Below are 13,869 nucleotides of genomic sequence, written 5' to 3' on the forward strand. Positions count from 1 at the left end.
CTTCTGATCAACTGAACGCTGTCTCCGTGTCATTCCTTCTTCGCCGACTCCGTCCACACCTATGGGGAACCCCTGGACCTGTTGGGATTGGACCCCAGCACCACAACTTAAAGAACAGGAGGAATCTCAAAAAAAAAAAGGTAAATGAAATGGAACAAGTAATTTATCCGATACAGAGCTTAAAGTAATGGTAATAAGTATGCTAAAAAAACTAAGTGAAAACCACAACACATGAAAAAGAACATACAAACCATAAAAAAATAACCAGTTGGAAATGAAGAATGACATCAAGAATACACTGCAAGGGCCCAGCTGGAATGGTTGAGCATCATCCTCTGCCCAAAAAGATTCCCGATCATGGAACATACCTGGATTGCAGGTTGGATGCCCAGTCAGGGGATGTATGGAAGGTAACTGATGTCCTCTCTTTCTCTCCACCCCTCTTCTTCTCTCTAAGCATGTCCTCAGGTGAGGATTTTAAAAAATATTATTTAAAACTGGGCAAAAGAACTAAGTATTTTCCCAAAATGACACCCAAGTGGCCAAAAAAAAAAAAAAAAAAAAAAAAAAAAAAGACTACACTGAAAGGAATAAAGTAGATTGGATGAAGCAGAGGATTGAATCAGCAATTTAGAAGACAAGGTAGAAAACAAACACTCAAAACAGCAGAAAAAAGAAAATAATCACAATGAGGATAGTTTAAGGGCACTTTAGGACAACATGAAATGTAAAAACATCAGCCTCATAAGGGAGCCAGAAAGAGAAGAAAGTGAGCAAGGGATAGAGAACATGATTGAAGAAATGACGACAAAAAACTTCCCTACCTTAGTGAGGCAAAAAGTCACACAAGTTCAGGAAACACACAGAGTCCTAATCAAGATGAACCCAAAGAGACCCACACCAAGACATATCATAATTAAAATGGCAAAGGTTAAAGACAAAGAGAGAATCTTAAAGGCAACAAGAGTGATAGTTAATTATCTATAACCGAGTTCCCATAAGGCTGGCAGCTGATTTCTCAACAGAAACACTTCAGGCCAGACGAGATTAGCATGAAGTATTCAAAGTAATGAAAAAAAAGGACCTGCATCAAAGACCACTCTATCCAAAAAGCTATCATTTAAAATTTAAAATAAAGAGCTTCCCAGACATAAAAAGACTAATAAATAAGTTTATGACCACCAAACCAGCATTGCAAGAAATGGGAAAGGGTCTGCTTTAAGAAAAAGATAGAGGAACAATGGTATAAAGAAAAAAAATGGCAATGCAACATCTGATTAGGGGTTAATTTCTAAAATATTCAAAGAACTTAAAAAACTCAACATCGGGAAGATAAACAATTCAATCAAAAATGGGCAAAGGACCTGAATAGATACTTCTCCATACAGATGGAAATAAGTATATAAAAGAACTGTTCAATGTCACTAATTATCAGAGAAATGCAAATTAAAACCACAATAACCTATCACCTCATACATGTCAAAACGGCTACCATCATAAATCAACAAACAACAAGTGCTGTCAAGAATGGAGAGAAAAGGGAACCCTCATACATTGTTGGTGGGAAGGCAAATATTGTGCAGCCACTGTAGAAAACAGTATAGAGTTTCCTTTAAAAAGTAAAAATGAAAATGCCTTTTGATCCAGTGATATCACTTCTGGGAATATATCCTAAGAATACTGAAATACCAGTTAGAAAGAATATATGCATCTCTATTTTCATAGCAGCATTATTTAAAATAGTCAAGATGCCGAAACCGGTTTGGCTCAGTGGATAGAGCGTCGGCCTGCGGACTGAAGGGTCCCAGGGTCGATTCCGGTCAAGGGCATGTACCTGGGTTGTGGGCACATCCCCAGTGGGAGATGTGCAGGAGGCAGCTGATCGAAGTTTCTCTCTCATCGATGTTTCTAACTCTCTATCCCTTTCCCTTCCTCTCTGTAAAAAATCAGTAAAATATATTTTAAAAAAATAGTCAAGATCTGGAAAGTGTCCAAATGCCCATCAATGGGGGAATGGATTTAAAAAGTTGTGGTAAATTTACACAATACTACATGGCTGCAAAAAAGAAGGAAGTCTTACCTTTTTCAACAGCATGGATGGACCTGGAGATTATTATACTAAGCAAAATAAGCCAGACAGAAAGACAAATACCATCTGTGGTATTTGTGGAATCTAATAAACCAAATAAACTGATGAACAAGATAGAGTCAGAGGCATGGATACATGAAACAGACTGACAGCAATCAGAGGGGAGGGGAGCAGAAGGAAGAGGAATAGAGGGGACTGGATAAACGAGGTGAAGAGATTAGCCAAAGAACATATATGCATAGCACAGTGATGGCGAACCTATGACACGCGTGTCATAGGTGACATGTGAACTCATATTTTTGGTTGATTTTTCTTTGTTAAATGGCATTTAAATATATAAAATAAATATCAAAAATATAAATCTTTGTTTTACTATGGTTGCAGATATCAAAAAACTTCTATATGTGACACAGCACCAGAGTTAAGTTAGGGTTTTTCAAAATGCTGACACGCCGAGCTCAAAAGGTTCACCATCACTGGCATAGCACATGCACACAAACAATAGTATGGCGATAGCCAGGAGGGGAAGCAGGAGCAGAGGTTGGATGATGGGGGGTAAGGGGGGGAAAAATGAGAGACATCTATAATAATGTCAAAAAAGAAAGGAAGGAAGGAAAGATGGGAGGGAAAGGACGGGGAAAGAAGTAACCACATAACTTAATTATCATAATTTTGTTACAAGAACAAAAAGATTGGGAGAGCAACAAAATTTAGGCCTTTGAAAGCAGATGAAAAAATAGTAACTGATTTAGCAGACCAAAGAAAACTGAATCCCAAATCAGTGACAAAGCAATGATAATTTTCATGGCAGGATCCCAAAAGGTTCAGGAACTGACAACATCCCAATCACTGAAGTGTAAATCCTCTAATTAGAATACTGAAATTTTTTCTCTGAAAAAATCAGATTACCACAAAAAAGGAAAAAAAAAAAGGAAAACAACCTAGATATCAGGGGCTCTGAGAAAAGCTTAGCCCTACTGCAGGGGTGGGGAACCTTTTTTTCTGGCAAGGGCCTTTTGGATCTTTATAACATCACTGGGGCCCGGTGCATGAAATTCGTGCACTCGGGGGCAGGGGGTGTCCTTCAGCCTGGCCTGAGCCCTCTCACAGTCTGGGAACCCTTGGGAGATGTCCAACTGACGGCTTAGGCCCACTCCCCATCAGTCAGACATCCTTAGTGCTGCCGCAGAGAAGGGAGAGGCTCCCACCACTGCCACTGCACTTGCCAGCCGCCTTCTGGGCTTCTGGCTGAGCGGTACTCCCCCTGTGGAAGCACACTGACCACCAGGGGACAGTTCCTGTGCTGAGCATCTGCCCCCGGTGGTCAGTGCACATCATAGCGAATAGTCATTCTGCAGTTCGATCGATTTGCATATTAGCCTTTTATTACATAGGATTCTCGGGCCATACAAAATTATCAACTAAAAATTAGACTGCTATATTTGGTTAAACACTTCATTAACTCACCCCTAATGTCTTGACAGGACTAAACCAAATGATTTCTCAGGCCTTATATGCCCTGAGGGCTGGACATTCCCCACCCCTGCCCTACAGTAAGGCCTACATTCAGCATGTTATATTCATTTGCACAGAGCTTCCAATCACCTTTTTGGTGGTCAACTCTCGCATGGCTGAATGACCAAGGCTCAATAAACATTTGAGAAAAGTCAAAGTAAGAAACCAAATATAATAAACGTAAAACATCAACTTGAAGCCCTGTCCAGGTGGTTCAGTTAGTTGAGTGTCGTCCAGGTTGCGGGTTTCATTCCCAGTCAGGGCATATACTTAGGTTGCAGATTCCATCCCCTATCAGGATGTATATGGGAAGTAACCAATCAATGTTTCTCAGATCAGTGTTTTTCTCTCTCTCCCTTCACTTTCTAAAATCAATAAAATCATATCCTCGGTGAGGAATAAAAAAAAATCCACTTTAAGAAAACAGACTATGCAGGGGGGAAAACCCATCATTAATATTAATATATTGTGAGAGACAAAGGGGGCATAAATATTGCATCACTGCATGCATGAACAAAAACAGGATGCTACAGTTAAATATTGAAGACAAATCTTGGCTATCTGTAATAATAAAGGCATAATATGCTAATTAGACTGGATGTCCTACAGGATAAAGTTACGGTGGGCGAGGCTGAGGCAGACACGGCCACCATGGGGGCCAAGGCCCTTGCCCAAATTTTGTGCATTGGGCCTCTAGTTAACAGTATAACAGCAGAAATGAAAAAGTACATAATAGGATTGTAAGGTTGAAGATATCTCCCAAAATATGAAAGACAGATATAAGAGGAAAGATACAAAAATGAAAAGACCAAGATAAGAGGTCTAATATTTAAATAGGGGGTCCAGAAGGCAGAAGCAAGTAGAAAGAAACTTGAAAAATAATAGAAGAAAATATTCCAGAAGTGAAGGGTATGTGCTTCCATATTAAGAGGGTATAAATGAATGCCTGGAACAATGGATGATAATAGGCCAAGACACATAGTTATACTGGTCACACAGAATACTGGTGACAAAGCCCTTAAATACTTTCATAGAGAAAAATTATGTATGTGCACTCATGGACATAAAATATTTTAAGAGAAGGATGTGGTCAATTTTTTCTTACACATACATGTTTACCCATACCCACCAGTAACTCCTCTCTTGCCCCTTAATCCAAATTACATAATTACACAATTGTTTTTGTAGCCAATTAAGTGACTGTACTTACTAAAGTTCATCTTCTTTCATTTCACTAAAATAACCAACACAACAATAAAACCTATTTGTGAAGTATATTAAGAGACTTTAAGAATATCAAATGTGTATCATCACGAAGCACTATAATAAACACATGGAGGGGTTATTTGTACTATTTCTCTCATCTTGTTAGTATGTTTGAAAATTTACTTAATGAAAAGTAAAAAAAGTTAAGGAGGCCAACAGGTTGCTTATCTCCAAGGTTAAAAAAAAAATCTTTGCAGTAGATGTAGATATTAAAATAACTTACAATTCCTCAATCTGTTGTTTTGTCTATTCCGCAGAATAAGTTTGGATCCTAGTTCATTTCATTCCCACAGTACTATAACAGCTTCCTACCTGGTTTCTGACTCCCTTCTCTCCCCCTTATAGTATACAACTTACTATGGTGCCAGTTTTTTGTTTTGTTTTGTTTTGTTTTTCCTATAAACTGCACGATTTAACCATGCTATTCTACTCAAGAATTTTCAAATGGCTTCCTATCGCTTACACAAATGTCTGGTAGGCTAGTTTAAGATTAAGGTCTTTCTCATCATGGCCCTAATTCTACCATTTCCAGGCTTCTCTCCTATAGTTTCTCTCATCCACCTCCATTCTCCTTTCATGCGCTATCTGGTTTTGTTCATGTTGCTCTCTCTGAGAACAATGCTTTATTCCCTTTTCTCCTAATAAAAGCTCTCTCATCTTTCAATTATGACCTCTCTTATCTTGCTTGACTACACAATATAGGATAACTCACTCTTCTCCTTTGAACTCCCTACTGTACTCTGTCAAAGCCATCAACATAACAGCTGTCACGATATATCGTGGCTTTTCATAGGGACACTTCACTCAGATCATGAGCCCCTTATGTGCATGGCACTCATCATAAGCTCCTTGAACACAGAAACCGTCTTTCTGTAACATCTAACACAATGCTAGGCACACTGGAAGTGCTCAGATATTAACAAGAAAGTTGGCAAAGGTATTTTTCTTCTTTTTCTCACCAATCCTAATAATTCCAGTTCAAATGGTGTATAAATGCGTAAGAGCTTAGACTTTCTTTACCCAACCACTTATTAAATCACTCTCCTGTTCACAATAGGCTGTAACTCCTCTAACTCATACTCTTTGTTTCTCTAGGCTTTCTAGAATTCAACCACATTCCACAAAGCCATCTCTCTTCTCCTTTCCAAAAAGAATTCTCTGATCCAATAAGATTAATATTTAAATAATTCTCTCATTTACTTCTACTTAATTAAGACACGTTTCTTTGTCCAAGCCATTGCCTCAATCTCCAATATGTTTTCTTCTCTTCTCCACACTCTCAAGGCTCTGACTATAATGGAATATATTTCTCTACCATACACACACACACATGCGCACGCACCACACAAAACACACACCAGAAATAGAATGAACCAATGCAATTTTTAATACCAAAGTACTTCCTAACTCTCATTTCTCCAATTTCTATAGCATTTTGTCTATAAAATATACATTTTAACGCTACAAAATTTGCCCCCACATATTTGAAATACCAATTACAACTTAATTTTTTTGTACTCTATTGCAGAATAGATAAAAAAGAATCCCACAGAAATCTGAACAAGGATATTTCTTAAATTTAAGGTGACAAACTTTTCTGAAATTCAATGTAAATCAAATTGTAGCCTAAAAATGCCAAACACTCTCACACACCATTATTTGCAGATTTTGAGCATTATCAATAAAATATATCCTACAAACCACAATATACATAAAGAAAAAAATGTGAGCCACACATGTTAAAATACATACCCTATTTATTTTTAATAGGTAAGTAATATTTAACCACATTATTGAGACAGGAAAAGTCCTTAGACTATACCAATCAAATTCATGCCCTTATTCATTCAGAATCTAATAAATCAGAATGAAACAATGACTTTCTCTCATATAACCTAAAGAAGCTTCAAAACTAATTTTTCAATAGACAGTATGTATATTAAAAAACTCATTCACAATGGCTACCTTCAATATGAGACCAGTCCCTAGGAGTTTCTTTTTTGTATTTTAGTTTATGCAGTTCACTGCAAATAGACAAAGTATATAGAAGCTGGCAGTTTACAAAGGAAGTTCTCAATTCTGTTAGAAGAAAATATAAAGCACCACTGCAAATGAACTATTTCATCATCAAAACAACTTTTCTATCTATTCATTGTAATCATATATAACCACTAGAGGCCCGATGCACGAAATTCATGCAAGAGTAGGCCTTCCTTCCCCCAGCTGCCAGCACTGGCTTCCCTTTGGCACCCGGCAGGCACCAGGAACCTGGGCTTCCCTCACAGCCCCGGCTTTGTCCAGAAGGACGTCCGGTCTGGTTAGCATATTACGCTTTTATTATTATAGATCAATATCTAAGTAAGTAGATATCACCAAAAAGAACCTGAAGACCACTTAAAATATGAAAAACAACATCACACACTTTCAAAATAGTTGCAGCAGAACAAGTAGCGAATACCCAGAGTAGAACATATATTACAAGTTAAATTCTGTGCACAGAACTGTGTCCAGCAGAGTAGCTATATCTGTTGATACAGCACATGCATAAGGCACTATTTCAGTGGACAGAGCTGCAGTCCCAAAAGAGGCACAAAAAGTTCCTGTCCAAAAACTTCCCTACATATACAAACCAGTCTAAAAGCCACTCCCAGTCTTCATCCCAGTGTCATTCAATACAAGTATCAAGAATTAAGAATTAAGGTCAAGAAAGCAGTACACAAATAGGTTTTAAGAAGAGTAGGTTGCTATGTATTGCAGTAGTATGAAAATATATTATTCTTTGGATTGGGTCTACGATTATATGAAATGAAGAAGTCAGAAGTCAAGACTTGACACGCATGTGGTAATAGTATCAACATGCAAGTCCCTCATTAAACCCTACTCCTCTTTTAAGTATTAATTTAAAAGTCAATGGTTTTATCCTATTTAATCCTATTTTATCTCTTATAAGAGACTCAAAGAATGAGGAAGATTCTTGATCTATCTTAAAGTACACCAATAATTTCAGTGTCAAGCTGATAATAAGCCATCTTCCTTACCATTTTTTAAAATAAAATTAGGTAAAACAGCCCTAGCTGGTATGGGTCAGTGGACAGAGCTTCGGACTGCAAACTAAAGAGTCCCATCAGGTTTGATTCCAGTCAAGGGCACATGCCTGGGTTGTGGGCTCAATCCCCAGTTGGGGGTGTGCAGGAGGCAGCCAATCAATGATTCTCTCTCATCACTGATGTTTCTCTCTCTCTCCCTACCCTTCCTCTCTGAAATCAATAAAAACATATTTTTTAAAAATATTAGGTAAAATAAATCCCTAAATCTGATAAAGATTATAGCGTGATCTACAATGAGCTTAACCTGCTGGCATGAACTATTATCTCCTACAAACATACTATGACTCAAAATAAAATCACAACAAATAGCAAGAATAGTTTTTCTTGGCAACTGTTAGTATAATAGGCTATAAATTCACATGCTTACAAAAGTGGAGATAAAACAACAATCAGCAACTTTGTAAGTCACCAGGAAACGGAAGGTTTGGAAAAAAGGAGCTATTCCACTTTATTATTGTTCTTGAGTAGTGGTATGGAAGCAGACTCAAGAACAAAAAAATGAGAGCAACCAAGGATCATTTACTAAAATTCACCTTAAAAAGATTGAATCTGCCATCTTGGATCTCTGCACCTGGTGTAACTTCCATAGTACAGTCTTCGGCCTAAGTTAAATAACATATTCCCCATTAAGATACCACATAATTTTTAACTGATAGGCCATATAAAGACAAACTAGCTGTGGCTAGTCTGAGACTTGAAACGAAGAACATCAGAAAATCATTAACATAAAAATGAAAGGGAAGAAAGGGAAAAAACCCAACATGGTAACAAGAACAGAATTTTTAAACTCATATAGCTTTTAACCACCTTTGCAGAAAAAAGAGACTTATTTAGAAGTAAAATTGGTACAGTAGAAAGTGCCGGGGTATTTTGGAACATTTTATTAATTACCGTAATTTTATTTGTAGTAGAGGTAACTGGTATAACTTCAAGTCCCATTCGTATCCTCTTTTGTTTTTCACAGTAAGCTTTCCAGGTATCTTCATTAAACCCGTAATTAAAATAATCAGAAAGATCAGCACCTAAAGATAAAACACACTTTTAATATAAAAATATTTCAATTCTATTGTAGCATATAAAATGTAATAAACGGTAAAATATAAATTTAGAGTTCTATTAGTCTAGTCTTATCACCCTTTCTAATTTTTACCAGCTCTCCCAATTACCATAAAGCAACAGAACTATAAGAACTTTTTATCAGAACTATTTCCTTTAGAAATGCATTGTAATAAAACAATATGCAAGTCTACTTTAATATAATGCTAGGCTATCAGCAAGATTTAATAAATTCATTATTAATGATTAGTTTATTACATTAATTCATTATTAAATTCATTATTACTCTCCTGAGCTTAAGACTACAAAAATGACATTAAAACAATAATATTCTAAATTGATACTGAAAAATACTTTCTAATGACTGTTTATTCTACAAATCTTTTGAAACCAATATAATCCACCATTAATCTTACCAGGTTTACGCCATGGTTTATCTTCAAAAGAATCCAAATCTACCTCCGAGAGTGGAACTCCATTAATGCTTCCAGGTGCATCAAGGTCTACTCCTTTGACTTTTGTTCCTGTTTTATAAAATTACAAAATGGTGAAGGAGCTACATTAGCAAGAGGCTGAGAGATACTCTGACACCTTTTTACTGTTGCTAGCACTCAATATGGCTAAGGTTCCAAACAAAGCATTAGAGTAATGCTTACCATACATAAAAGTTATGGCCAAACTTTATGATGTAGCTATAACATAAAATGGATACAGACTAGGGACTTGTTATTTACAATAAGGGATTCCTGTACCTCTAGGAAATTGCTAACTTCCATGTTTTATATCAGTTTTTGTACAGTCTGTGAGATAAGGAATGCTTATACCTTTTTAAACGGTTGTATGACAAACAAGTTAAATAAACAAGCAAAACACCATGGCAAGAATCCTATGTGGCCCATACAGACTAAAATATTTATTATCTAGCCCTGTGATATATAGTCAAACTGTGTTATTTTTAATTGACCTATTACAACCTATCACCTACTCAGATATATGCCTTATTTTTCTATTGATGCAGCTGCAAATAAAAATTTTACCTGTAGTTCCATAAACTCTACCTCCTGTCTTGATGTTAAGATTTACAGGTGCTGTACCATAACTCCTAAAAACAAAATAAAAATTATCCTGAGAAACTTAAACAGAAACAGCAATACGTTTAATTATACAATCACATAGTAACTGAATAAACTGACAATGACACAATTTAGAAAATGTTTTAAACTAATTTAAAAGTCTGTCACTTGCTCAATAAAAGATAAAAATATTGTTTAAAAGTGTGACTTGTTTTCCATCTCAAAAACCCACCTGCCACTAACTCAATATCCCACTATAGCACACTTCACAGAAAATTTGGCTGGGAAGAAAATAAGAGTTTACATGCTTTGTCTTCATTTCCTCATCTAGTTGATGCAACATACACAGCAATCCTGCAAGAATGAAATTTCTCTACCTTATTCCCAAATACGGTGTCCTCCCTTTAATCCTTCCTGCACTTGATACTGTTGATAAATCCTCTTTCAAATACCCATGGAGTATATCTGTCCATAAAATGAATTTTCATGAAATTCAAAAATAAGTCTAGAATAAAAGCAGAGCAGTGCTTGGTGGTGGTCTGTTGTTAATGACTGCAGAAAACAAGAGGGAAGTTTCTAGAATACTAGTGATGTTCCATATCTTAATTTGGATGGTGTTTACATGAATCTATACACTCTAAGAAATTACTGAGCTGCACCTTTTTTAATGTAGTATAACATACATGTGATGGAGGGAAAAAATTCAGAGTCACACAGACTCAAGTTTAAATACAAGTTTATTAATTGTATAATCTTAGCCAAGTCACTTAACACCCCATAGATCTTGTATACATTTTCTTTAATGAGCTTATAGATACTTCCCTGCTTTTCCATATAATGCATTCTTATGTAACAGTAGGAAAATCAAATATACTGACCAAAATAGGCTTATATATTATTGGGGAGGTTAGGGAAAAGGGGACAAAAGAGAGTAGGTAAGGAAGAAGGCTCCATTCCCACAGAGCAAATAGGTATAGTAAGACCTCAAGTTATAGACAATGCTTTTAATGACATATTCTCACATTATATCCATGTTTTTTTAACTTGGTTCTTTACCCTAACAAGTTTAGCTAACTGAACTTTCCTAATAATTTCCACCTTTTGGTCTCCAATGTACTAAATTTGAGACCTAGGTTATTCGCTTATATAGCACTGCTATGTACTCAATAAACTGCTCTAGAGACCTGTAAGTCATTGAGTCCTTTTTCTCCCTCTCCATCCACAACTAATCAGTTACCAATTTATTTCTAATTAATACTCAAATATACCTTATTTTCCAATTCATCCCTATACTACTGCTGTTGGCTTAGTTTGGATTATCTCATGTGGACAATCACTTTGACAACTAATATCTAACTAGTTTACTGCTACTATTTATCTTTGCAAATAAGCTGACTTGCCTAAAAAAACCTTCAAAGGTTCCATGATAACATAGCAAAACCAGTCTAACTCCCTTCTCCTTAAATAGTTTCGACCATCCTCTCTCATTTACCTTTATCCTTCAGGCATGTGGTTCCTTAAACCATGCTTGCACTACATCTAAATAGTATCCTCTACCTAAATCATTTTAACTCAAGAATTATCCAAACAAGTTAAAATAGCCCTCTAGCATCTTCCAACACCTGTAGGCTTATAGCAACTCTCCTCCGAAAGCTTTCAAATCATTTTGTATATGTTCCTATTCTTGCACTTACACTCGCTACAAGTATTGCTCTTGTCTTCCTCACTAATTCTGGTAAAAAATGACTATTATATTATTTTTTACTAGAGGCCTGATGCATGAAATTCATGCAAAAATAGGCCTTCCTTCCTCTGGCTGCCAGCAGGCACCCGTGACCCAGGCTTCTCTCCCAGCCCGGCTTTGTCCAGAAGGACGTCCAGTCTAATTAGCATATTATGCTTTTACTATTATAGATAACCCCATCATCAATTAGTACAGTGCCAAACTGACTTTGAAAAGTGCTTAATGAATGGATGAATCTCAAAGACATAGCTAAGAAACTACTTCTCTATACAAGTTATTGTTCCTAACAGCTTTTCTTCCTACTATATAGACAAAATGAACTTTTTAACAAAAGTATGTTGTCAAAAAATTCTATTTTGTACTTTCTAAGAGCTAACAATAAACCAATTTAGTATTGTTTCTCAAACATAATCTGTTCTTTAAACATGCTTGTGAAGTGTACACAAAGTAAATAGCCACTAAATTTAATTTTCTCACTGGTTTTCTTTCAGTTTTCAAGGAATATATCTTGAGTTATCAAAGTTAAATAAGCTTTATACCCTTCAGAAAGATCTGTAGCTTACTTTGAAATGCATTAAAAATACATTTTAAAAATAAGATTGAGGGTTCAATACCAGGTCAGGGCGCATACAGGAAGTAACCAATCAACATTTTTTCTCACATCAGTATTTCTCTCTCCCCCTCCTTTCATCTCTCTAAATTCAATAAAAAACAAATCCTCAAATGAGGATTTAAAAAACCACATTAAAAAACAAAACACATTAAATGCATGGATGTGTGTGTATATATCTATATATCTCCATCTAGCCATGTATATATGTGTATATATATATGTGTGTGTATATGTATAGTATATTATAAAGCAAACATAGAAAAATGTAAAATGTATAACCTAGGTAATGGGTAAATAAATGTTCACATCTCAATTCTTTCAACTTTTCTGAATATGTGAAAATTTTCATAATCTAATGTTGAGGAAAAAAATGTTATCCATATGGGCAAAAAATGGTAAATTTCAAAAATATAAATATCGAAAATATAAATCTTTGTTTTACTATGGTTGCAAATATCAAAAAATTTCTATATGTGACACGGCACCAGAGTTAAGTGTCACTTGTTTTAACATGTAGTCTACTCAGTCAATAAAGATTTATTGAATACTTACTAGATGTAAGGCAATATAAGGAATAGGAAAATTCATAAACCAAGATTTCTACTCTTAAGGAATTTAGAGTTCAAACATGTATAAACATAAGTAGAATTCATGAACTGGAAATTGCTGTAAGAAATAAAGTTCAGAGAAAGTACTATGGGAGTCTGTGCATTTAATATCTGCATGTGATTCCTACCAAAAATTGGTCATATTAATAAAAGAAATCACCATTTGCTTTAATTGTTCTAAACTTGCAAATACAAATTTTATATAAAAGTATTTGCTAAATACGCCATGAGTAGTATATCATATTAAAGTGTTTCTTTTGCATAATGCAGATGGTAAAGGTCTATTAGCCTAGAGGCCTGCTAACATATTATAAGCCCAACACTATTTATTTTAAAAGTGGGGATAGAGAGAACTTCAAAAGTTATCTACCGTATTTGCCGGCGTATAAGACGACTGGGCGTATAAGACGACCCCCTAACATTTCCACTCAAAATACAGAGTTTGTTATATACTCGCCGTATAAGACTACCCCCTCTTCCGCACACCTTCCACACACCAAATAAAAGGTAAAACAATATCAGATTTGATTTTAACATTTTAATTTATATTCAAATCCTTATGACATGCAGGAAAACTGCCACAAGGCTGTATGTAATCAAACATATACATAAAACAGTGCAAGTTTATTACCGGTAAACATACCGGTAATTCACTAAAGAAAACACACTCTATAGACTGGTACCGTAGATGCTTCTCAGGAACACAGGCAAGCAGCCCACAACCTAGAGGGACTGTCAATGATAGAAGTAAGATAACAAATAGAGGTAGAGAGCAAGTGCCGGGCAAGTCCCTAGCAA

At 35.8% G+C, this 13,869-nt stretch overlaps 1 protein-coding gene across 8 annotated transcripts in view; it reads right to left on the minus strand.

Moving 5' to 3' along the window:
- Window positions 1-13,869, minus strand: part of FIP1L1 (factor interacting with PAPOLA and CPSF1) — a 96,607-nt gene that overhangs the window by 73,745 nt on the left and 8,993 nt on the right. For 4 of the 8 annotated variants that reach the window (XM_006757813.2, XM_006757812.2, XM_006757815.2 and 1 more), the window contains 4 exons: window positions 10,071-10,135; window positions 9,450-9,557; window positions 8,869-8,999; window positions 8,511-8,579 (listed from right to left, as the gene is read on the minus strand). In XM_006757813.2, the coding sequence (XP_006757876.1) occupies window positions 8,511-8,579; window positions 8,869-8,999; window positions 9,450-9,557; window positions 10,071-10,135 (373 nt within the window). The remainder of the gene's footprint in view (window positions 1-8,510; window positions 8,580-8,868; window positions 9,000-9,449; window positions 9,558-10,070; window positions 10,136-13,869) is intronic. The other 4 variants (XM_006757816.2, XM_006757818.2, XM_006757817.2 and 1 more) reach the window with 1 other exon arrangement.

This window comes from Myotis davidii, unplaced genomic scaffold, assembly GCF_000327345.1.
Source record: "Myotis davidii unplaced genomic scaffold, ASM32734v1 scaffold173, whole genome shotgun sequence".
NCBI classification, from domain to species: Eukaryota; Metazoa; Chordata; class Mammalia; order Chiroptera; family Vespertilionidae; genus Myotis; species Myotis davidii.